We start from the raw sequence: 25,205 nt of genomic DNA, 5'->3' as shown, positions 1-25,205 counted from the left end.
ACTGCAGGGGGGAGAGGTAATGTGTGCCCCTGGGTAACACCATGCTGCACTGCAGGGGGAAGATGTAATGTGTTCATCTGGGTAACACCATGCTGCACTGCAGGGGGGAGATGTAATGTGTTTATCTGGGTAACACCATGCTGCACTGCAGGGGGGAGATGTAATGTGTTCATCTGGGTAACACCATGCTGCACTGCAGGGGGCAGATGTAATGTGTGCCTCTGGTAACACCATGCTGCACTGCAGGGGGGAGATGTAATGTGTTCATCTGGGTAACACCATGCTGCACTGCAGGGGGCAGATGTAATGTGTGCCTCTGGTAACACCATGCTGCACTGCAGGGGGGAGATGTAATGTGTGCCTCTGGTAACACCATGCTGCACTGCAGGGGGCAGATGTAATGTGTGCACCTGGGTAACACCATGCTGCACTGCAGGGGGGAGATGTAATGTGTTCATCTGGTTAACACCATGCTGCACTGCAGGGGGGAGATGTAATGTGTTCATCTGGGTAACACCATGCTGCACTGCAGGGGGCAGGTGTAATGTGTGCCTCTGGTAACACCATGCTGCACTGCAGGGGGAGATGTAATGTGTTCATCTGGGTAACACCATGCCGCACTGCAGGGGGCAGATGTAATGTGTGCCTCTGGTAACACCATGCTGCACTGCAGGGGGGAGATGTAATGTGTGCACCTGGTAACACCATGCTGCACTGCAGGGGGCAGATGTAATGTGTGCACCTGGGTAACACCATGCTGCACTGCAGGGGGGAGATGTAATGTGTGCCTCTGGTAACACCATGCTGCACTGCAGGGGGCAGATGTAATGTGTGCACCTGGGTAACACCATGCTGCACTGCAGGGGGGAGATGTAATGTGTTCATCTGGGTAACACCATGCTGCACTGCAGGGGGCAGATGTAATGTGTGCCTCTGGTAACACCATGCTGCACTGCAGGGGGGAGATGTAATGTGTGCCTCTGGTAACACCATGCTGCACTGCAGGGGGCAGATGTAATGTGTGCACCTGGGTAACACCATGCTGCACTGCAGGGGGGGAGATGTAATGTGTGCCTCTGGTAACACCATGCTGCACTGCAGGGGGGAGATGTAATGTGTGCCTCTGGTAACACCATGCTGCACTGCAGTGGGGGCAGATGTAATGTGTGCCTCTGGTAACACCATGCTGCACTGCAGGGGGCAGATGTAATGTGTGCCTCTGGTAACACCATGCTGCACTGCAGGGGGGAGATGTAATGTGTGCCTCTGGTAACACCATGCTGCACTGCAGGGGGCAGATGTAATGTGTGCACCTGGGTAACACCATGCTGCACTGCAGGGGGGAGATGTAATGTGTGCCTCTAGTAACACCATACTGCACTGCAGGGGGCAGATGTAATGTGTGCACCTGGGTAACACCATGCTGCACTGCAGGGGGGAGATGTAATGTGTTCATCCGGGTAACACCATGCTGCACTGCAGGGGGCAGATGTAATGTGTGCCTCTGGTAACACCATGCTGCACTGCAGGGGGGAGATGTAATGTGTGCCTCTGGTAACACCATGCTGCACTGGAGGGGGCAGATGTAATGTGTGCACCTGGGTAACACCATGCTGCACTGCAGGGGGGATATGTAATGTGTGCCCCTGGTAACACCATGCTGCACTGCAGGGGGCAGATGTAATGTGTGCACCTGGGTAACACCATGCTGCACTGCAGGGGGGAGATGTAATGTGTTCATCTGGGTAACACCATGCTGCACTGCAGGGGGCAGATGTAATGTGTGCCTCTGCTAACACCATGCTGCACTGCAGGGGGGAGATGTAATGTGTTCATCTGGGTAACACCATGCTGCACTGCAGGGGGGAGATGTAATGTGTGCCTCTGGTAACACCATGCTGCACTGCAGGGGGCAGATGTAATGTGTGCCTCTGGTAACACCATGCTGCACTGCAGCGGGGAGATGTAATGTGTGCCTCTGGTAACACCATGCTGCACTGCAGGGGGCAGATGTAATGTGTGCACCTGGGTAACACCATGCTGCACTGCAGGGGGGAGATGTAATGTGTGCCTCTGGTTACACCATGCTGCACTGCAGGGGGGAGATGTAATGTGTGCCTCTGGTAACACCATGCTGCACTGCAGGGGGCAGATGTAATGTGTGCACCTGGGTAACACCATGCTGCACTGCAGGGGGCAGATGTAATGTGTGCACCTGGGTAACACCATGCTGCACTGCAGGGGGGGGATGTAATGTGTTCATCTGGGTAACACCATGCTGCACTGCAGGGGGCAGATGTAATGTGTGCCTCTGGTAACACCATGCTGCACTGCAGGGGGGAGATGTAATGTGTGCCTCTGGTAACACCATGCTGCACTGCAGGGGGCAGATGTAATGTGTGCACCTGGGTAACACCATGCTGCACTGCAGGGGGGAGATGTAATGTGTGCCTCTGGTAACACCATGCTGCACTGCAGGGGGCAGATGTAATGTGTGCACCTGGGTAACACCATGCTGCACTGCAGGGGGGAGATGTAATGTGTTCATCTGGGTAACACCATGCTGCACTGCAGCGGGGAGATGTAATGTGTGCCCCTGGGTAACACCATGCTGCACTGCAGGGGGGGAGATGTATTGTGTGCACCTGGGTAACACTATGATGCACTGCAGGGGGGAGATGTAATGTGTGCCCCTGGGTAACACCATGCTGCACTGCAGGGGTCAGATGTAATGTGTTCATCTGGGTAACACCATGCTGCACTGCAGGGGGGAGATGTAATGTGTTCAGCTGGGTAACACCATGCTGCACTGCAGGGGGGAGATGTAATGTGTTCATCTGGGTAACAGCATGCTGCACTGCAGGGGGCAGATGTAATGTGTGCCTCTGGTAACACCATGCTGCACTGCAGGGGGGAGATGTAATGTGTTTATCTGGGTAACACCATGCTGCACTGCAGGAGGGAGATGTAATGTGTGCACCTGGGTAAAACTATGCTGCACTGCAGGGGGGAGATGTAATGTGTTCATCTGGGTAACACCATGCTGCACTGCAGGGGGGAGCTGTAATGTGTGCACCTGGGTAACACTATGCTGCACTGCAGGGGGGAGATGTAATGTGTTCATCTGGGTAACACTATGCTGCACTGCAGGGGGGAGAGGTAATGTGTGCCCCTGGGTAACACCATGCTGCACTGCAGGGGGCAGATGTAATGTGTTCATCTGGGTAACACCATGCTGCACTGCAGGGGGAAGATGTAATGTGTTCATCTGGGTAACACCATGCTGCACTGCAGGGGGGGAGATGTAATGTGTTCATCTAGGTAACACCATGCTGCACTGCAGGGGGGAGATGTAATGTGTTCATCTGGGTAACACCATGCTGCACTGCAGGGGGGAGATGTAATGTGTTCATCTGGGTAACACCATGCTGCACTGCAGGGGGCAGATGTAATGTGTGCCTCTGGTAACACCATGCTGCACTGCAGGGGGGAGATGTAATGTGTGCCTCTGGTAACACCATGCTGCACTGCAGGGGGCAGATGTAATGTGTGCACCTGGGTAACACCATGCTGCACTGCAGGGGGGAGATGTAATGTGTGCCTCTGGTAACACCATGCTGCACTGCAGGGGGCAGATGTAATGTGTGCACCTGGGTAACACCATGCTGCACTGCAGGGGGCAGATGTAATGTGTGCACCTGGGTAACACCATGCTGCACTGCAGGGGGGGGGGGGGATGTAATGTGTTCATCTGAGTAACACCATGCTGCACTGCAGGGGGCAGATGTAATGTGTGCCTCTGGTAACACCATGCTGCACTGCAGGGGGGAGATGTAATGTGTGCCTCTGGTAACACCATGCTGCACTGCAGGGGGCAGATGTAATGTGTGCACCTGGGTAACACCATGCTGCACTGCAGGGGGGAGATGTAATGTGTGCCTCTGGTAACACCATGCTGCACTGCAGGGGGCAGATGTAATGTGTGCACCTGGGTAACACCATGCTGCACTGCAGGGGGGAGATGTAATGTGTTCATCTGGGTAACACCATGCTGCACTGCAGCGGGGAGATGTAATGTGTGCCCCTGGGTAACACCATGCTGCACTGCAGGGGGGGAGATGTAATGTGTGCACCTGGGTAACACTATGATGCACTGCAGGGGGGAGATGTAATGTGTGCCCCTGGGTAACACCATGCTGCACTGCAGGGGTCAGATGTAATGTGTTCATCTGGGTAACACCATGCTGCACTGCAGGGGGGAGATGTAATGTGTTCATCTGGGTAACACCATGCTGCACTGCAGGGGGGAGATGTAATGTGTTCATCTGGGTAACAGCATGCTGCACTGCAGGGGGCAGATGTAATGTGTGCCTCTGGTAACACCATGCTGCACTGCAGGGGGGAGATGTAATGTGTTTATCTGCGTAACACCATGCTGCACTGCAGGAGGGAGATGTAATGTGTGCACCTGGGTAAAACTATGCTGCACTGCAGGGGGGAGATGTAATGTGTTCATCTGGGTAACACCATGCTGCACTGCAGGGGGGAGCTGTAATGTGTGCACCTGGGTAACACTATGCTGCACTGCAGGGGGGAGATGTAATGTGTTCATCTGGGTAACACTATGCTGCACTGCAGGGGGGAGAGGTAATGTGTGCCCCTGGGTAACACCATGCTGCACTGCAGGGGGCAGATGTAATGTGTTCATCTGGGTAACACCATGCTGCACTGCAGGGGGAAGATGTAATGTGTTCATCTGGGTAACACCATGCTGCACTGCAGGGGGAGATGTAATGTGTTCATCTGGGTAACACCATGCTGCACTGCAGGGGGGAGATGTAATGTGTTCATCTGGGTAACACCATGCTGCACTGCAGGGGGGAGATGTAATGTGTTCATCTGGGTAACACCATGCTGCACTGCAGGGGGCAGATGTAATGTGTGCCTCTGGTAACACCATGCTGCACTGCAGGGGGGAGATGTAATGTGTTCATCTGGGTAACACCATGCTGCACTGCAGGGGGCAGATGTAATGTGTGCCTCTGGTAACACCATGCTGCACTGCAGGGGGGAGATGTAATGTGTGCCTCTGGTAACACCATGCTGCACTGCAGGGGGCAGATGTAATGTGTGCACCTGGGTAACACCATGCTGCACTGCAGGGGGGAGATGTAATGTGTTCATCTGGGTAACACCATGCTGCACTGCAGGGGGGAGATGTAATGTGTTCATCTGGGTAACACCATGCTGCACTGCAGGGGGCAGATGTAATGTGTGCCTCTGGTAACACCATGCTGCACTGCAGGGGGAGATGTAATGTGTTCATCTGGGTAACACCATGCCGCACTGCAGGGGGCAGATGTAATGTGTGCCTCTGGTAACACCATGCTGCACTGCAGGGGGGAGATGTAATGTGTGCCTCTGGTAACACCATGCTGCACTGCAGGGGGCAGATGTAATGTGTGCACCTGGGTAACACCATGCTGCACTGCAGGGGGGAGATGTAATGTGTACCTCTGGTAACACCATGCTGCACTGCAGGGGGCAGATGTAATGTGTGCACCTGGGTAACACCATGCTGCACTGCAGGGGGGAGATGTAATGTGTTCATCTGGGTAACACCATGCTGCACTGCAGGGGGCAGATGTAATGTGTGCCTCTGGTAACACCATGCTGCACTGCAGGGGGGAGATGTAATGTGTTCATCTGGGTAACACCATGCTGCACTGCAGGGGGGAGATGTAATGTGTGCCTCTGGTAACACCATGCTGCACTGCAGGGGGGAGATGTAATGTGTGCCTCTGGTAACACCATGCTGCACTGCAGGGGGCAGATGTAATGTGTGCCTCTGGTAACACCATGCTGCACTGCAGGGGGGAGATGTAATGTGTTCATCTGGGTAACACCATGCTGCACTGCAGGGGGCAGATGTAATGTGTGCCTCTGGTAACACCATGCTGCACTGCAGGGGGGAGATGTAATGTGTGCCTCTGGTAACACCATGCTGCACTGCAGGGGGGAGATGTAATGTGTGCCTCTGGTAACACCATGCTGCACTGCAGGGGGGAGATGTAATGTGTGCCTCTGGTAACACCATGCTGCACTGCAGGGGGCAGATGTAATGTGTGCACCTGGGTAACACCATGCTGCACTGCAGGGGGCAGATGTAATGTGTGCACCTGGGTAACACCATGCTGCACTGCAGGGGGGGGGATGTAATGTGTTCATCTGGGTAACACCATGCTGCACTGCAGGGGGCAGATGTAATGTGTGCCTCTGGTAACACCATGCTGCACTGCAGGGGGGAGATGTACTGTGTGCCTCTGGTAACACCATGCTGCACTGCAGGGGGCAGATGTAATGTGTGCACCTGGGTAACACCATGCTGCACTGCAGGGGGGAGATGTAATGTGTGCCTCTGGTAACACCATGCTGCACTGCAGGGGGCAGATGTAATGTGTGCACCTGGGTAACACCATGCTGCACTGCAGGGGGGAGATGTAATGTGTTCATCTGGGTAACACCATGCTGCACTGCAGCGGGGAGATGTAATGTGTGCCCCTGGGTAACACCATGCTGCACTGCAGGGGGGGAGATGTAATGTGTGCACCTGGGTAACACTATGATGCACTGCAGGGGGGAGATGTAATGTGTGCCCCTGGGTAACACCATGCTGCACTGCAGGGGGCAGATGTAATGTGTGCCTCTGGTAACACCATGCTGCACTGCAGGGGGGAGATGTAATGTGTTTATCTGGGTAACACCATGCTGCACTGCAGGAGGGAGATGTAATGTGTGCACCTGGGTAAAACTATGCTGCACTGCAGGGGGGGAGATGTAATGTGTTCATCTGGGTAACACCATGCTGCACTGCAGGGGGGAGCTGTAATGTGTGCACCTGGGTAACACTATGCTGCACTGCAGGGGGGAGATGTAATGTGTTCATCTGGGTAACACTATGCTGCACTGCAGGGGGGAGAGGTAATGTGTGCCCCTGGGTAACACCATGCTGCACTGCAGGGGGCAGATGTAATGTGTTCATCTGGGTAACACCATGCTGCACTGCAGGGGGAAGATGTAATGTGTTCATCTGGGTAACACCATGCTGCACTGCAGGGGGGAGATGTAATGTGTTCATCTGGGTAACACCATGCTGCACTGCAGGGGGGAGATGTAATGTGTTCATCTGGGTAACACCATGCTGCACTGCAGGGGGGAGATGTAATGTGTTCATCTGGGTAACACCATGCTGCACTGCAGGGGGCAGATGTAATGTGTGCCTCTGGTAACACCATGCTGCACTGCAGGGGGGAGATGTAATGTGTTCATCTGGGTAACACCATGCTGCACTGCAGGGGGCAGATGTAATGTGTGCCTCTGGTAACACCATGCTGCACTGCAGGGGGGAGATGTAATGTGTGCCTCTGGTAACACCATGCTGCACTGCAGGGGGCAGATGTAATGTGTGCACCTGGGTAACACCATGCTGCACTGCAGGGGGGAGATGTAATGTGTTCATCTTTGTAACACCATGCTGCACTGCAGGGGGGAGATGTAATGTGTTCATCTGGGTAACACCATGCTGCACTGCAGGGGGCAGATGTAATGTGTGCCTCTGGTAACACCATGCTGCACTGCAGGGGGAGATGTAATGTGTTCATCTGGGTAACACCATGCCGCACTGCAGGGGGCAGATGTAATGTGTGCCTCTGGTAACACCATGCTGCACTGCAGGGGGGAGATGTAATGTGTGCCTCTGGTAACACCATGCTGCACTGCAGGGGGCAGATGTAATGTGTGCACCTGGGTAACACCATGCTGCACTGCAGGGGGGAGATGTAATGTGTACCTCTGGTAACACCATGCTGCACTGCAGGGGGCAGATGTAATGTGTGCACCTGGGTAACACCATGCTGCACTGCAGGGGGGAGATGTAATGTGTTCATCTGGGTAACACCATGCTGCACTGCAGGGGGCAGATGTAATGTATGCCTCTGGTAACACCATGCTGCACTGCAGGGGGGAGATGTAATGTGTGCCTCTGGTAACACCATGCTGCACTGCAGGGGGCAGATGTAATGTGTGCACCTGGGTAACACCATGCTGCACTGCAGGGGGGAGATGTAATGTGTGCCCCTGGTAACACCATGCTGCACTGCAGGGGGCAGATGTAATGTGTGCACCTGGGTAACACCATGCTGCACTGCAGGGGGGAGATGTAATGTGTGCCCCTGGTAACACCATGCTGCACTGCAGGGGGCAGATGTAATGTGTGCACCTGGGTAACACCATGCTGCACTGCAGGGGGGAGATGTAATGTGTTCATCTGGGTAACACCATGCTGCACTGCAGGGGACAGATGTAATGTGTGCCTCTGCTAACACCATGCTGCACTGCAGGGGGGAGATGTAATGTGTTCATCTGGGTAACACCATGCTGCACTGCAGGGGGGAGATGCAATGTGTGCCTCTGGTAACACCATGCTGCACTGCAGGGGGCAGATGTAATGTGTGCCTCTGGTAACACCATGCTGCACTGCAGGGGGGAGATGTAATGTGTGCCTCTGGTAACACCATGCTGCACTGCAGGGGGCAGATGTAATGTGTGCACCTGGGTAACACCATGCTGCACTGCAGGGGGGAGATGTAATGTGTGCCTCTGGTAACACTATGCTGCACTGCAGGGGGCAGATGTAATGTGTGCACCTGGGTAACACCATGCTGCACTGCAGGGGGGAGATGTAATGTGTGCACCTGGGTAACACCATGCTGCACTGCAGGGGGCAGATGTAATGTGTGCCCCTGGTAACAACATGCTGCACTGCAGGGGGCAGATGTAATGTGTGCCCCTGGTAACAACATGCTGCACTACAGAGGGGCGCAGCGATCGGGTCGGAACTGCGCATGTGCCGGTGCCGCAGTGCGCCGGCGCATGCCAGACGGCCGAAACCGTCATTGCCTAGCGATCGCCTCTGCCTGATTGACAGGCAGAGGCGGTTGCAGGGCGGGAGGGGTTGGGGGGCTGGACGGCTGCGTTAAGCCGCCGTTTAGGGGGCACGGTCCTACTAATGCAGGCGTGGCTGGACTGTTGGGGGGGCGGGCCGTGGCGGCTGCGTGACTTCACACTCAGCAGCTGCGACCAGGGCAGCAAAGAGGTTCTCCCAGCCAGCCGCATCTTGAAAAATGCTGTATTGCATTCCGGACCACAATACCATACAATCCGTAACATGATAGCCTGTAATCTCAGAAATCGCTAGCCCAGTACAGCTTCAGAGAAACTCCATATGACCAGTGCAACAGAAAGAAGCCTGAGCTGCCGCATGTTGGTATACTGGTAATAAGGAATGGGCCTGTGCCGATCACCCCAGCCGCCTAGTCTTACCCTGTGCCAGCTCTTCTTCTCTCCTGGTCTCTGTCACTGCAGTGGCAGGCGGTCTCCTCTCACACTGTGCATGATGCAAGTCACCATTGAGTGTTACACAGATTTAGACGCAAGGCCTATGCACATGTTCCTAAAGAAGAATGCAAAAGTAGGAACCTCGTGTTCCAGTTAAGGAATGCTGCTAGGCTAAAGGGGAAACCACGCCCCTATGATTCGCAACACGCCTCCATGATGTGTGGCCAGAACTGTAACACGGCGCCAATGCGCTCTGTGCTTCACTTGCTCCCTGGATGGCACTTGGGCCATCATTACTAATCTTATAGACGCTCCAATCAGCAGCTTAGCTCCTGGCACTAGGGGAGAAGACATAACATGTCACAGTGCGGGAGCTGTGAGCCGGAGCAGGGGGGCGGCCTGCAGCAGAGGCCAGGTATGGAAGGTATGCCCGTATGTTGTCCTGTCCTGTGCGCTCCTACCAGCCGTACACCCCTCCTTATGGCCCAGTGTGTGGCAACCCTTTTCATGGGCCAATTTTTAGCCCCGGACCGTTGCTAATCCCATCTAAATCATAACAATTGGGGATATACAATATACAGTGTCGTCCATTTGTTATAAGTTAGAAGACAAAATGAAATGGGCGAACAACAATATCAGGAAGACTAACAGCCACACCGGTAAGTAGGACACTGCGCCATACCTTGATGATATCCAGACCAGGTTGCGGGTACTCTAAGACAGGCAGCTGTTCGTCAATGTTCATCAGTCCGATCTCATCGGGGTCAGCCCCCTGGCTCACCAGATATACCACTTCCTGCAACAAGCTGGTTCCTGCAAAACCAATCAAAACAAAGTGAATTGCATTACGGGGGACACACAAATATCACAACCGCCTCTTAGTAGGGTCGCGGACACTCAGATCTTGTTGCTTGGCCCAACCCAGTCCAACCGCTCAAACAGAACAAAGAACATTTCTTCTTCCAGGTAGATAATAATAATACAGCATGCAGCAGATCTGGCCCCAAAACTATGACAACCAGCGCTGAACCCAAACATCACTTTGCCGCATCAAAAAGATAAGAGCTCAAGGATATGATAAAAACACAACCATTTTAATCTAATAGTAAGCTCAGCTGGCAAACCAAACTTTATAAACTGATTTTTATTATGTCAACTGTACACACGACGGGGCCTAGTGAACCAGCTTACACAGCTTGTCATAATCTGTGCCTTACATGAGGTGGCCGCTGGAGTGTGGACAGCAGTTATGTAACATATTCCCCACAGGGAAACATAAGTCAGAGGAGTCTCTTCAGTGGTCGCATACAGGATGGATACACAGATCCGTTGACTGAAGCAAATAGACAGCAAGGAGTCAGCCATTTTGTGGAAATACAACTTACTCCATCGACAGAAACCAGTGGCATCACTGAGACATGGGGCACTTTGTATATCGATGCCTCTTTGTGCACTGACAGGCGGAACTGCTTTCTCACGGACACTGACTCACAAAATGGCCGCCTCCGCAGTGTGTTTATAGAGGACAGTACACATCACTATATCATCACTTTTATTCACCCAATCTGGCTTACAAATTCTGTATTTCCATTCCAGTCAAAAATGACTCTACGCGTATATTAATTATACAGTATGCAGAGATACAGTAATGTCTGAGCTCTCATTAGTTATTTAATGCGGCATACTCTGGGCAGGGCTGGTTCTACACCTTGTGACACGCTGTGTGACGTAAACAGAAAGCTCACCTGAAAAAAATCACCAAACTTAAGACGTAAAGTGTTGTACCGTAAGTCCCGTTTGTACCAATCATACTGCACATTAATAATCACCATCAAAATATTGGCCCTCATTCCGAGATGATCGCTAGCTGCCGTTGTTTGCTGCGTAGCGATCATTTAAAAAAACGGCAAAACTACGCATGCGTACGGGCCGCAATGCGCACACGCGGCGTATGGGTACAAAGAGCATTGTTGTTTTGCACTGCTTCTAGCGATGATTCCATTCGCACAGCCGATCGCAAGGAGATTGGCAGGAAGTGGGAGTTTCTGGGTGTCAACTGACCGTTTTCTGGGAGTGTTTGGAAAAACGCAGGCGTGGTCGGGCGTTTGCTGGGCGGGTGTCTGACATCAATTCCGGGACCTTCGTCGCAGCAATCATTGCACAGAATATGTAACTACAGTGCTGGTCTTGTTGTGCAAAAAATGTTTTTGTATCGCTCGGCTGCACATGCGTTCGCACTCTTGCAAAGCGAAAATACACTCCCCTGTGGGCGGCGACTATGCGGTTGCATGGCTGCTAAAAGTAGCTAGCGAGCGATCAATTCAGAATGAGGGCCATTGTGTTAAATCACCTATAACTGCAAGGGAAACATTTTAAAGAACTATTATTATTATTTTCCACTAGTTTAAACTGATCGATAAATCTCCCAGTACAAATTCCAATTCATTATCTAAACGCGTAAATCAGCCGAACAGCAACTTTCTTTCAAGTGAATTGTGGGGATGTGAGCAAGTTTTATCAATCAGAAAAAGAAAAAGTAATTTACTCATTAACCCCTTTACTGATAAGGTTCTTCAATTGTGCGCAGATTTTTTTAATCAATTGAAAGGGAGAACATGGGTGGTCATTCCGAGTTGATCGCTCGCTAGCTGTTTTTAGCAGCCGTGCAAACGCTATGCCGCCGCCCACTGGGAGTGTATTTTAGCTTAGCAGAAGTGCGAACGAAAGGATCGCAGAGCGGCTACAATTTTTTTTTGTGCAGTTTCAGAGTAGCTCAAAACCTACTCAGCGCTTGCGATCACTTCAGACTGTTCAGTTCCTGTTTTGACATCACAAACACGCCCTGCGTTCGCCCAGCCACGCCTGCGTTTTTCCTGGCACGCCTGCGTTTTTATGAACACTCCCTGAAAACGGTCAGTTGACACCCAGAAACGCCCACTTCATGTCAATCACTCTGCGGCAACCAGTGAGACTGAAAAGCTTCGCTAGACCTTGTGTGAAACTACATCGTTCGTTGTTATATTACTTCGCGCGTGCGCATTGCGCCACATACGCATGCGCAGAAGTGCCATTTTTTTGCCTTAACGTTGCACAGCGAACAAAAGCAGCTAGCGATCAACTCGGAATGACCACCATGATCCGTTATGATTTATATATAGAAACCGCTGCATCTTTTTGTCCCGCAGACCCAGAGCAAGTATGATTCTTCCTAACTCATTATTTTTAGGAAAAATCATCGGGACTTGCTCTGGAACCCCAGCGGCACCACCCCCCCTCTCCCCCTAATGACTAATTAAGCAACTGGAACTATCCAATTAGCTTAATTAGCCCTTAATGACTCACTTTCTAACGCAGTGTGTTTGTGACCCCCCGTGTGTGTGTTCAACCCCCCCCCCCGTGTGTGTGTCCGGTAGCAGCAGCAGGAAGAACTACATCTCCCAGTAGTCTCCTCCTTTTCCCAGCAGCCCCCTCCCTTTCCAGCATCCTCCTCCGCCAGGAGCCTGCGCATACCACAACCTTCTTTTTCTCTCTCCCCGCATGATTATGTCCGCAAAAAAATCTGCAACCATTTTTTTACTTTTTTTTAACTGGATACCATGGGCATCGGGAGTGCGCACACCGGCGGTAATCCAGAATCAGGCACGGGGTCCTGAGTTTTTGTGGCAGCCAAAACCTCACACCTAATTGGATACCCCCCAGAACTGCTAAGGACAAGCCCCACTAGTCCTGACCACTGCAGAAGTTCAAATGGAGGAAACCGTTAGAAATGCCTTGTTTCTGGTGTTAAACCAGGGGGCGGGGCTTGATGACTCATCACACTTGTGGTGCAATGACATCAGTAAGCCCATCCCCCTCACAGCCAAACCACTGAAATCAATTGTGATATGTTTTCCATTGTCAGAATGTTGACATTGAGATATGCTGCAGGACAGAAGGGTTAGGGTTAAGTACTAGCAGGAGGTCAGGTTACAGGGGGGAGAGAGGGGTGTAAGGTTTAGACCATTGGGGTTTCTATAATAGGTGCAGTGTGTGCGGAACACACAGGCCCCTGGGTACAGTGGGGCCCACACCGCACCCATACATTATACTTACCCCTCCGGAGTCCCGCGACGGTGTCACTGCTGTGCGGGCACAAATCACTGGGAAAATGGCCGCCACGGCTATTTCTGAGTGATTTGCGCATGCGCACTGTAGGTGTCCCCGGGAACAAGGTGCGGCCGCCATGTTCCCAGAGACCTGCGCATGCGCAATAGACTCTGGCATTATGCCAGAGTCTACTGCTGCCAGAGAAAAGGGGGCCCGTGACGGACGCTGCACGCGGGTCCCCTCCTCTCATAAAACGACCTTGGTTTAGGCACTAGAGGGAGGGACCATATAGTGAATTATTAAATGGGCTGGCGGGCCCTTAATGCCCGGGCATGCTGGTACTTGTGGCTTGAAAAGTGCTATCATGATGGGGCAGGCTTGCTGGGACTTGCAGTCCGCCAGTAAAGAATAATATTATTTAATACTTTAATTACCATTGCACCAGTACCCTCTAGCCCAGGGCTGGTTGTCTCTAGGGAGGGTGAACAGTTTGGGACTAGTTGCCATTTCGGCAGGGGGACCCGCATCATGTGTCTCCCTGCGTTATCACCCCGGCTGGTTCAGCTCGGTGCTGTTATTGGAAAATAGAGGAGCCCCACGTGATTTCCCGCCCCCCTCCCCCCACCCCTATTTTCCAATACCAGCCAGACTCAGAGATCCAAGGCATTATTGATTGGGGGGGGGCCTGCACAGATACTACTATGGTATCCCTGGCTGTGCCATCATTATGCAACTTGCATCATAAGGCATCATCCACGCTGTGCAAGGACACAATTTGTGCTGTGGTGGGAGGGGTCTCCTAGGTATGACCTCATCATGGCCACGCCTCCCACTGTGTTACAATGTACATCGTGACATCGTGTAGTGGATGGGGGAGCTGTAATTACGCTATTTGTGATTAAGCACAGACGTACACTCCAGGATCTCCCAGATGGAAAAATTTAGATACGTGTGCATTAAAATTAATGGGCAATTAATATGAATGGGACCATTGAAATAAATAGGTAATTGAAATGAATAGGTCATTGAAATGAAAAGGAAACTGATATTTTTTTACAGTAAAATCTATAGTGGGAAAGTACTTTATCCAGTAATAACATTTCAAGATGAAAAAAAAAAAAAAAACTCGACAAAATTACTACAGAAAGTGAGCATCTAACAAAACAGTATATAATATAAAACAAATATGTGTACATATATATATATATATATTTATATATGTGTGTGTGTGTGTGTGTGTGTGTGTGTGTGTGTGTGTGTGTGTGTGTGTGTGTGTGTGCACAGATTGATTACGCTAAATATGATATGGCTATAGAAATCCTATCTTGACAAATAGAATCCTTCAAATTAATGTATTACATACTTATAATAAGAATTTACTTACCGATAATTCTATTTCTCGGAGTCCGTAGTGGATGCTGGGGTTCCTGAAAGGACCATGGGGAATAGCGGCTCCGCAGGAGACAGGGCACAAAAAGTAAAGCTTTTCCAGATCAGGTGGTGTGCACTGGCTCCTCCCCCTATGACCCTCCTCCAGACTCCAGTTAGGTACTGTGCCCGGACGAGCGTACACAATAAGGGAGGATTTTGAATCCCGGGTAAGACTCATACCAGCCACACCAATCACACCGTACAACTTGTGATCTAAACCCAGTTAACAGTATGATAACAGAGGAGCCTCTGAAAGATGGCTCCCTAAACAATAACCCGAATTAGTTAACAATAACTATGTACAAGTATTGCAGATAATCCGCACTTGGGATGGGCGCCCAGCATCCACTACGGACTCCGAGAAATAGAATTATCGGTAAGTAAATTCTTATTTTCTCTATCGTCCTAGTGGATGCTGGGGTTCCTGAAAGGACCATGGGGATTATACCAAAGCTCCCAAACGGGCGGGAGAGTGCGGATGACTCTGCAGCACCGAATGAGAGAACTCCAGGTCCTCCTTTGCCAGGGTATCAAATTTGTAGAATTTTACAAACGTGTTCTCCCCTGACCACGTAGCTGCTCGGCAGAGTTGTAATGCCGAGACCCCTCGGGCAGCCGCCCAAGATGAGCCCACCTTCCTTGTGGAATGGGCCTTAACAGATTTAGGCTGTGGCAGGCCTGCCACAGAATGTGCAAGTTGAATTGTGTTACAAATCCAACGAGCAATCGACTGCTTAGAAGCAGGCGCACCCAACTTGTTGGGTGCATACAGTATAAACAGCGAGTCAGATTTTCTGACTCCAGCCGTCCTTGAAATGTATATTTTTAAAGCTCTGACAACGTCCAACAACTTGGAGTCCTCCAAGTCGCTTGCAGCCGCAGGCACTACAATAGGCTGGTTCAGGTGAAAACCTGATACCACCTTAGGGAGAAAATGCGGACGCGTCCGCAGCTCTGCCCTATCCGAATGGAAAATTAAATAAGGGCTTTTATAAGATAAAGCCGCCAGTTCAGATACTCTCCTGGCGGACGCCAGGGCCAGTAACATAGTCACTTTCCATGTGAGATATTTCAAATCCACATTTTTTAGTGGTTCAAACCAATGGGATTTGAGGAAATCTAAAACTACATTTAGATCCCACGGTGCCACCGGAGGCACCACAGGAGGCTGTATATGCAGTACTCCTTTGACAAAAGTCTGGACCTCAGGAACTGAGGCCAATTCTTTTTGGAAGAATATTGACAGGGCCGAAATTTGAACCTTAATAGATCCCAATTTGAGACCCATAGACAATCCTGATTGCAGGAAATGTAGGAAACGACCCAGTTGAAATTCCTCCGTCGGAGCACTCCGATCCTCGCACCACGCAACATATTTCCGCCAAATGCGGTGATAATGCTTCGCGGTGACTTCCTTTCTTGCCTTAATCAAGGTAGGAATGACTTCTTCTGGAATGCCTTTTCCTTTTAGGATCTGGCGTTCAACCGCCATGCCGTCAAACGCAGCCGCGGTAAGTCTTGGAATAGACACGGTCCCTGCTGAAGCAGGTCCTGTCTTAGAGGTAGAGGCCACGGATCGTCCGTGACCATCTCTTGAAGTTCCGGGTACCAAGACCTTCTTGGCCAATCCGGAGCCACTAGTATCGTTCTTACTCCGCTTTGCCGTATGATTCTCAATACCTTTGGTATGAGAGGCAGAGGAGGAAACACATACACCGACTGGTACACCCAAGGTGTTACCAGCGCGTCCACAGCTATTGCCTGCGGATCTCTTGACCTGGCGCAATACCTGTCCAGTTTTTTGTTGAGGCGAGACGCCATCATGTCCACCATTGGTCTTTCCCAACGGTTTATTAGCATGTGGAAAACTTCTGGATGAAGTCCCCACTCTCCCGGGTGAAGATCGTGTCTGCTGAGGAAGTCTGCTTCCCAGTTGTCCACTCCCGGGATGAACACTGTTGACAGTGCTATCACGTGATTCTCCGCCCAGCGAAGGATCCTGGCAGCTTCTGCCATTGCACTCCTGCTTCTTGTGCCGCCCTGTCTGTTTACATGGGCGACTGCCGTGATGTTGTCCGACTGGATCAACACCGGTCTTCCTTGAAGCAGAGGTTCCGCCTGGCTTAGAGCATTGTAGATTGCTCTTAGTTCCAGAATGTTTATGTGAAGAGACTTTTCCAGGCTCGACCACACTCCCTGGAAGTTTCTTCCTTGTGTGACTGCTCCCCAGCCTCTCAGGCTGGCGTCCGTGGTCACCAGGATCCAATCCTGTATGCCGAATCTGCGGCCCTCCAATAGATGAGCCCTCTGCAACCACCACAGAAGAGATACCCTTGTCCTTGGAGACAGGGTTATCCGCAGGTGCATCTGAAGATGCGTGCATTGATGTACAGACACCTTTCCTGGTTTTAGGAGATTCCTGACCAGGTCGGATAACTCCTTGGCTTTTTCCTCGGGAAGAAAAACCTTTTTCTGAACCGTGTCCAGAATCATCCCTAGGAACAGCAGACGAGTTGTCGGCATTAATTGGGATTTTGGAATATTCAGAATCCATCCGTGCTGCTTTAGCACCTCTTGAGATATTGCTAATCCCATCTCTAGCTGTTCTCTGGACCTTGCCCTTATTAGGAGATCGTCCAAGTATGGGATAATTAATACGCCTTTTCTTCGAAGAAGAATCATCATCTCGGCCATTACCTTTGTAAAGACCCGAGGTGCCGTGGACAAACCAAACGGCAGCGTCTGAAACTGATAGTGACAGTTTTGTACAACGAACCTGAGGTACCCCTGGTGTGAGGGGTAAATTGAAACGTGGAGATACGCATCCTTGATGTCCAAGGATACCATAAAGTCCCCTTCTTCCAGGTTCGCTATCACTGCTCTGAGTGACTCCATCTTGAACTTGAACTTCTTTATGTACAGGTTCAAGGACTTCAGATTTAGAATAGGCCTTACCGAGCCATCCGGCTTCGGTACCACAAATAGAGTGGAATAATACCCCTTCCCTTGTTGTAGAAGAGGTACCTTGACTATCACCTGCTGAGAGTACAGCTTGTGAATGGCTTCCAAAACCGTCTCCCTTTCGGAAGGGGACGTTGGTAAAGCAGACTTCAGGAAACGGCGAGGTGGATCTGTCTCTAATTCCAACCTGTACCCCTGAGATATTATCTGCAGGATCCAGGGATCTACCTGCGAGTGAGCCCACTGCGCGCTGTAATTTTTGAGACGACCTCCCACCGTCCCCGAGTCCGCTTGAGAAGCCCCAGCGTCATGCTGAGGCTTTTGTAGAAGCCGGGGAGGGCTTCTGTTCCTGGGAAGGAGCTGCCTGTTGCTGTTTCTTCCCTCGACCTCTGCCTCGTGGCAGATATGAATAGCCCTTTGCTCTCTTATTTTTAAAGGAACGAAAGGGCTGCGGTTGAAAAGTCGGTGCCTTTTTCTGTTGGGGAGTGACTTGAGGTAGAAAGGTGGATTTCCCGGCTGTAGCCGTGGCCACCAAATCTGATAGACCGACTCCAAATAACTCCTCCCCTTTATACGGCAAAACTTCCATATGCCGTTTTGAATCCGCATCGCCTGTCCACTGTCGCGTCCATAAAGCTCTTCTGGCCGAAATGGACATAGCACTTACCCGTGATGCCAGTGTGCAGATATCCCTCTGTGCATCACGCATATAAAGAAATGCATCCTTTATTTGTTCTAACGACAGTAAAATATTGTCCCTGTCCAGGGTATCAATATTTTCAATCAGGGACTCTGACCAAACTACCCCAGCACTGCACATCCAGGCAGTCGCTATAGCTGGTCGTAGTATAACACCTGCATGTGTGTATATACTTTTTTGGATATTTTCCATCCTCCTATCTGATGGATCTTTAAGTGCGGCCGTCTCAGGAGAAGGTAACGCCACTTGTTTTGATAAGCGTGTTAGCGCCTTGTCCACCCTAGGAGGTGTTTCCCAGCGCTCCCTAACCTCTGGCGGGAAAGGGTATAATGCCAATAATTTCTTTGAAATTATCAGCTTTTTATCAGGGGCAACCCACGCTTCATCACACACGTCATTTAATTCTTCTGATTCAGGAAAAACTATAGGTAGTTTTTTCACACCCCACATAATACCCTGTTTAGTGGTACCTGTAGTATCAGCTAAATGTAACGCCTCCTTCATTGCCAAAATCATATAACGTGTGGCCCTACTGGAAAATACGGTTGATTCGTCACCGTCACCACTGGAATCAGTGCCTGTGTCTGGGTCTGTGTCGACCGACTGAGGCAAAGGGCGTTTTACAGCCCCTGACGGTGTTTGAGGCGCCTGGACAGGCACTAATTGATTGTCCGGCCGCCTCATGTCGTCAAACGACTGCTTTAGCGTGTTGACACTATCCCGTAATTCCATAAATAAAGGCATCCATTCTGGTGTCGACCCCCTAGGAGGTGACATCCCCATATTTGGCAATTGCTCCGCCTCCACACCAATATCGTCCTCATACATGTCGACACACACGTACCGACACACAGCAGACACACAGGGAATGCTCTAAACGAAGACAGGACCCACTAGCCCTTTGGGGAGACAGAGGGAGAGTCTGCCAGCACACACCAAAAAACGCTATATATGACAGGGATAGCCTTATAATAAGTGCTCCCTTATAGCTGCTTTATATATATCAAGATATTGCCATTAAATTTGCCCCCCCTCTCTGTTTTACCCTGTTTCTGTAGTGCAGTGCAGGGGAGAGACCTGGGAGCCGTCCTGACCAGCGGAGCTGTGAGAGGAAATGGCGCCGTGTGCTGAGGAGATAGGCCCCGCCCCTTTTTCGACGGGCTCGTCTCCCGCTATTTTGTGAATACAGGCAGGGGTTAAATATCTCCATATAGCCTCTGGGGGCTATATGTGAGGTATTTTTAGCCTTTATATAGGTTTACATTTGCCTCCCAGGGCGCCCCCCCCCAGCGCCCTGCACCCTCAGTGACTGCGTGTGAAGTGTGCTGAGAGGAAAATGGCGCACAGCTGCAGTGCTGTGCGCTACCTTTAGAAGACTGCAGGAGTCTTCAGCCGCCGATTCTGGACCTCTTCTTACTTCAGCATCTGCAAGGGGGCCGGCGGCGCGGCTCCGGTGACCATCCAGGCTGTACCTGTGATCGTCCCTCTGGAGCTGATGTCCAGTAGCCAAGAAGCCAATCCATCCTGCACGCAGGTGAGTTCACTTCTTCTCCCCTCTGTCCCTCGTTGCAGTGATCCTGTTGCCAGCAGGAATCACTGTAAAATAAAAAACCTAAGCTAAACTTTCTCTAAGCAGCTCTTTATGAGAGCCACCTAGAATTGCACCCTTCTCGGCCGGGCACAAAAATCTAACTGGAGTCTGGAGGAGGGTCATAGGGGGAGGAGCCAGTGCACACCACCTGATCTGGAAAAGCTTTACTTTTTGTGCCCTGTCTCCTGCGGAGCCGCTATTCCCCATGGTCCTTTCAGGAACCCCAGCATCCACTAGGACGATAGAGAAAGATAGATTCACCTCTTAAATCATAGAATTACAGTAATTACTTGCAGCACTTCATTTAGATAACTAGAAAAAGTAACAGCGAGACCTGACCATCGGTCCAGCACATAGAACACTAAGGAACCCTTCCAGAGGACACATACTGTATTATTATTATTATTATAGACAGGAACAAGACAGAACAAATACATGGAAAGCTCATAAAATAAGGCGGCTGAAAGATCTGGCGCAATATAACCGGGACGTAACCTGCACCGTGCCCTATTACAACTAGCAACGTGTAAATAAATGTTTATAAATATGAGATATAAACATAAACACACAATGGCAAAAATAAAAATAAAATAATTGCATGGGTTTATGTAACGTCTGGGGGTCTCACATGCACCTGTGCAGTAATTAGCAGGAAAATAGACTGTGACACAGAGAATGCATCGGCTGTCAGCAGTGCATGGGTTAATAATGACATACTGGACATGGGCTATAGGTTTGCAGATGTCACTGTCTGGCTGGTGTTATGTAACCAGTGCCCCCCAGGCATGCAGACCCCCAACCCTCATTATTATATTAATAAAGTTTCCAGTGCTGGTTCTGCAGGCAGACGCCCTATCACCAGGCTCTGCATCAATGGCTGCAGGGTGACTGCTCTGCAGACCTGCAGAGCATCCTGTATACATCTGCACATACACATACATTGTATCTTCTTTATGTTTTGCATTTACCTGACTTGGGATATGTAACAATCCACACATCGTTCTCTCTGACAGGGAAGTCAGCAATTTCCTCCATCTTCCCCCTGCAGAATGGGGGCAGCCTGATCCCATTGTATTCAAAGTACTTGCTTTCAAACTCTCCCGGAGTGCTGGGGGTCTCTGCCTCACTCTCTGCCATGCTCAGGTATGCTGCTGCTGCTGCTGGTGGGGGGGTATTAGCAGCAGGTTGGGGCTGGTCTGGGGGAGGGGGGGTCAGTCTGCGTGTATGAGATGCTGGGATGGATGAGGTTGCTCCAAGGAAGGTGATGTAATGCTGGGAATGCAGCAATAAGCGCCTCACTAGCTCCCCCTGGCGCTCACTAGGGTCGGCGCATGCGCAGCACTCCCTCCAAAACAATTACACGTTGGGGATTTCTCTAGCAGGGAGGGGCCGCAGATTTGTGAATGAGAAATATACTACACATGGGGGGTAATTCCAAGTTGATCGCAGCAGGATTTTTGATAGCAATTGGCAAAACCATGTGCACTGCAGGGGGGGGGGGGGGGGGCAGATATAACATGTGCAGAGAGAGTAAGATTTGGGTGGGTTATTTTGTTTCTGTGCAGGGTAAATACTGGCTGCTTTATTTTTACACTGCAATTTAGATTGCAGATTGAACTCACCACACCCAAATCTAACTCTCTCTGCACATGTTATATCTGTCCCCCCTGCAGTGCACATGGTTTTGCCCAACTGCTAACAAAGTTCCTGCTGCGATCAACTTGGAATTACGCCCATGATTGTCATGGCCATGGCAACTAGCTGTCCTTTATGTGTAACATGTAAGAATCTCTTCTGCTGCTTTGCAGTTTTAAGTACTATGGGGGGTCGTTCCGAGTTGATCGCTCGCTAGCTATTTTTTGCAACGCTGCAATCAGATAGACGCCGCCCACGGGGGAGTGTATTTTCCCTTTGCAAGTGTGCGAACGCTTGTGCAGCCGAGCGGTACAAAATAGTTTTGTGCAGTTTCTGAGTAGCTCTGGACTTACTCAGCCGCTGCGATCACTTCAGCCTGTCCGGTCCCGGAATTGACGTCAGACACCCGCCCTGCAAACGCTTGGATGCGCCTGCGTTTTTCCACCCACTCCATGAAAACGGTCAGTTGACACCCATAAACGCCTTCTTCCTGTCATTGCGATCGGCTGTGCGAATGGATTCTTCGTTAAATCCATCGCCCAGCACCGATCCGCTTTGTACCCGTACGATGCGCCTGCGCAATGCGGTGCATATGCATGCGCAGTTTTACCGAGTTTTGACCTGATCGCATCGCTGCAAAAAATAGCTGGCGTGCGATCAGGTCGGAATGACCCCCTTTATTCCTATCTGTATAATATAATCGGTGTAGGAGTTATATATGTTTATAATGGAAAGTAGAAGGACAGCTGCCAATAAAGGGCGTAATACCAAATACCAGGTTTGGGGGTCTCGCAAACGTAAGGCCTGTTTTGCGCATGTGCAGAACAGTCTTGCACTGTCACTCGCAGCCCCCCCAGAATTTGGGGGCAGAGTGGGGTGGCACTCAGCATCGTTCTTCAAAACCATTGCCACCGTTTTGAAGGTGTGATGGGTCCAGGGTCTACGTTGTCGAACGCAGATTTCTTGGACCCCGGTGTCCAGATCTGGCACCCGCCCTGCGCTTCCTTGCAACTGTGCAATTCCTCACAATCATGAATCATACCCATAGTCACCTATATTTAAGTTAGAATTTTTTATTGAGAATGAACAGTTTCCATAACATGAACAATAGTTAGGTTGTACAGGTAGAAGGCATAAACTTGGATACAGGATGTGTACATAACATAGCGCCTAGATAGAGACAATTCTATGGCGACAAAAACAAATCGGTGTCAACAAAATATGTCATGTAAAAGTCTGTTCGTAAGCCTAAACAATTCTCAATTTTATTTTTTATTTATCGAACCAGTTCTAAATCCAGATTGAGTGTAATTCCATGGAGGATAGAGCAAGAAAGAGGAGGAGGGGGAAGGGAGTAGAGAAGCAAGAGAGTGGGCAGTGTTAAAGGAGGAAGATTAAGAAGGTTCCCTATAAGAAAGCAAGAGGTTGGGGATATTCTTCTGGTTTGATACCATACTGAGGGACAATCAGTGGGCTAGAGGAGAAAGTAATGCTAGTGATAGTAGCGTTTTGAGCCACATCACTAGCATTAGCAGTATTATCAGTTTTGGGAAAATTAATAGGATTATCAGAGCTAGCAGAGTCCGGGCAACACTAGAGAGCGGGCGAGGTACCAAGGAGACCAGGTGTTGTGGAACTGCACCACAGTGTTATTCCTTAGGCTTGTAATGTATTCCATATTGGCTATGTGGTTAATCTTATTCATCAGTGCAGCCTTGGAGGGTGGCTTATGGTCTTTCCAGCATTTAGCTATCATTGCTTTAGCCGCCATGCAAAGTTGCATGATTAGCTTGTCTTGGGTTTTGGGTATTGACGGTATGGGGGTGTGGAGCAAAGCAATGTCAGGAGAGAGGTCAAAGGTATGCCCGCAGGTTTGAGCAATAAGTGTTCCGACCGTGTTCCAGAAGGGACGGATAGAGGGGCAAGTCCACCATATGTGAAAAAAAGTTCCCTCCTCTCCACAGTGTCTCCAGCACAGATTTGATGTCGTGGGGAAAATGGCGTGAAGCCTGGAGGGGACCAGATACCACCTAGTGTAGACCTTATAACATGTTTCTTTAAGTGCTACACTGATAGAAGCCTTAGCTATGCGCATTCTAATTTCCTCCCATTGATCGTCTTCCAACGGATGGGAGAGATCTGATTCCCAGGCTATTTCGTGGGGTTCTCGGATTGGGGGGTCTGGTGCCAAGATTGAGTTGTATATTGTTGAGATATTCCCCTTTTTGCCGATTGAACGTAGACACATATGCTCATAGGAGGTGGGTGTTTTTAGAGGGGCGGTTTTGAGCTGAGATTTGAGGAAGCTGAGAATTTGGATATATTGGTATTGGCACGAGGATGGAATACCAAAGCGTTCTTGAATTTCTCCAAAAGTGGACGGTGCTGAGATGGCTTTAACATGTAAGAATCTCGTGATACCCTGAGATTGCCATGGGGCCGCTATTCTTGGTTCGCACCCTGGGGGAAAGGCAGGGTGACCCCAGATGGGTGATAACGGTGAGGGGTATGAAGATAGTTTATGGGTGCTGCGGAGTTTATCCCACAGTCTGAGTGTGAAGTTAACCGTGGGGACTGAGTAGGCCGAGGCTGGTCTGCACGACCTGGGGAGCCAGGTAAGAGAGTCAAGGGGGACACCCTGATATAGTGAGTTTTCGATATCTACCCATTTTCTGATCCCTATGGGGGAGTCACCTATATTTAAAATGTAATTCCAATGACACATTACCACTGAGTCGATTGGCCAGGCTCAATGATAACGCTGACTCTGTGGAACTTAGAGAACAATGGTGGTCATTCTGAGTTGTTTGCTCGCTAGCAGTTTTTAGCAGCCGTGCAAACGCTATGCCGCCTCCCACTGGGAGTGTATTTTAGTTTAGCAGAATTGCGAACGAAAGGATCGCAGAGCGGTGACAACGTTTTTTTGTGCAGTTTCTGAGTAGCTCAAAACCTACTCAGCGCTTGCGATGACTTCAGATTGTTCAGTTCCTGTTTTGATGTCACAAACACGCCCTGCGTTCGCCCAGCCACACCTGCGTTTTTCCTGGCACGCCTGCGTTTTTTCGAACACAAAGTGTGCAGCAGCGGCCAGCCCCAGGAGCAGAGTAAGTGATGGCAGTGGTGGGCCGCCGCTGCACGGCATCCCCGGCGGCGGGGGAGGAAGGGGGGGCCGCAACTGCCTGAGGGTGAAATTATCACTTCCCGAAAAGCTAACTTTGCAGAAAGCCCCGTTTTTCAGGAGTGATAATTTTGCAAGGGGTCTCTCATGAATAAAATTGTAGGAGAATGCAATGAAAATTTAAAACTAAAAATTTTCATTGCACAATTTTTTCATCAGGAATATGCCCCAAGTGTGCTGGCTTCAGGCTGGATATCTTATTGTGGTGAAGGTGACATGTATTTAAA

At 50.4% G+C, this 25,205-nt stretch overlaps 1 protein-coding gene across 2 annotated transcripts in view; it reads right to left on the bottom strand.

Annotated features, from left to right (window-relative positions):
- The window catches only part of SULT4A1 (sulfotransferase family 4A member 1), a 54,088-nt gene extending 32,653 nt beyond the window's left edge, over positions 1-21,435 (bottom strand). The window contains exons 1-2 of one of the 2 annotated variants that reach the window (XR_010179738.1): positions 21,134-21,435; positions 10,079-10,209 (exon numbers count right to left, since the gene is read on the bottom strand). Coding sequence is in view for 1 of the 2 variants with exons in the window: in XM_063928920.1 (XP_063784990.1) it covers positions 10,079-10,209; positions 21,134-21,302 (300 nt within the window). In the remaining variant the exon portion in view is untranslated. The remainder of the gene's footprint in view (positions 1-10,078; positions 10,210-21,133) is intronic. The other variant, XM_063928920.1, reaches the window with a different exon arrangement.
- Positions 21,436-25,205: the final 3,770 nt, after the last annotated feature.

This window comes from Pseudophryne corroboree, chromosome 6, assembly GCF_028390025.1.
Source record: "Pseudophryne corroboree isolate aPseCor3 chromosome 6, aPseCor3.hap2, whole genome shotgun sequence".
Taxonomy (NCBI): domain Eukaryota; kingdom Metazoa; phylum Chordata; class Amphibia; order Anura; family Myobatrachidae; genus Pseudophryne; species Pseudophryne corroboree.
The sequence above is the reverse complement of the archived record's forward strand: the minus strand, read 5'-3'. Positions and strand labels throughout refer to the sequence as shown.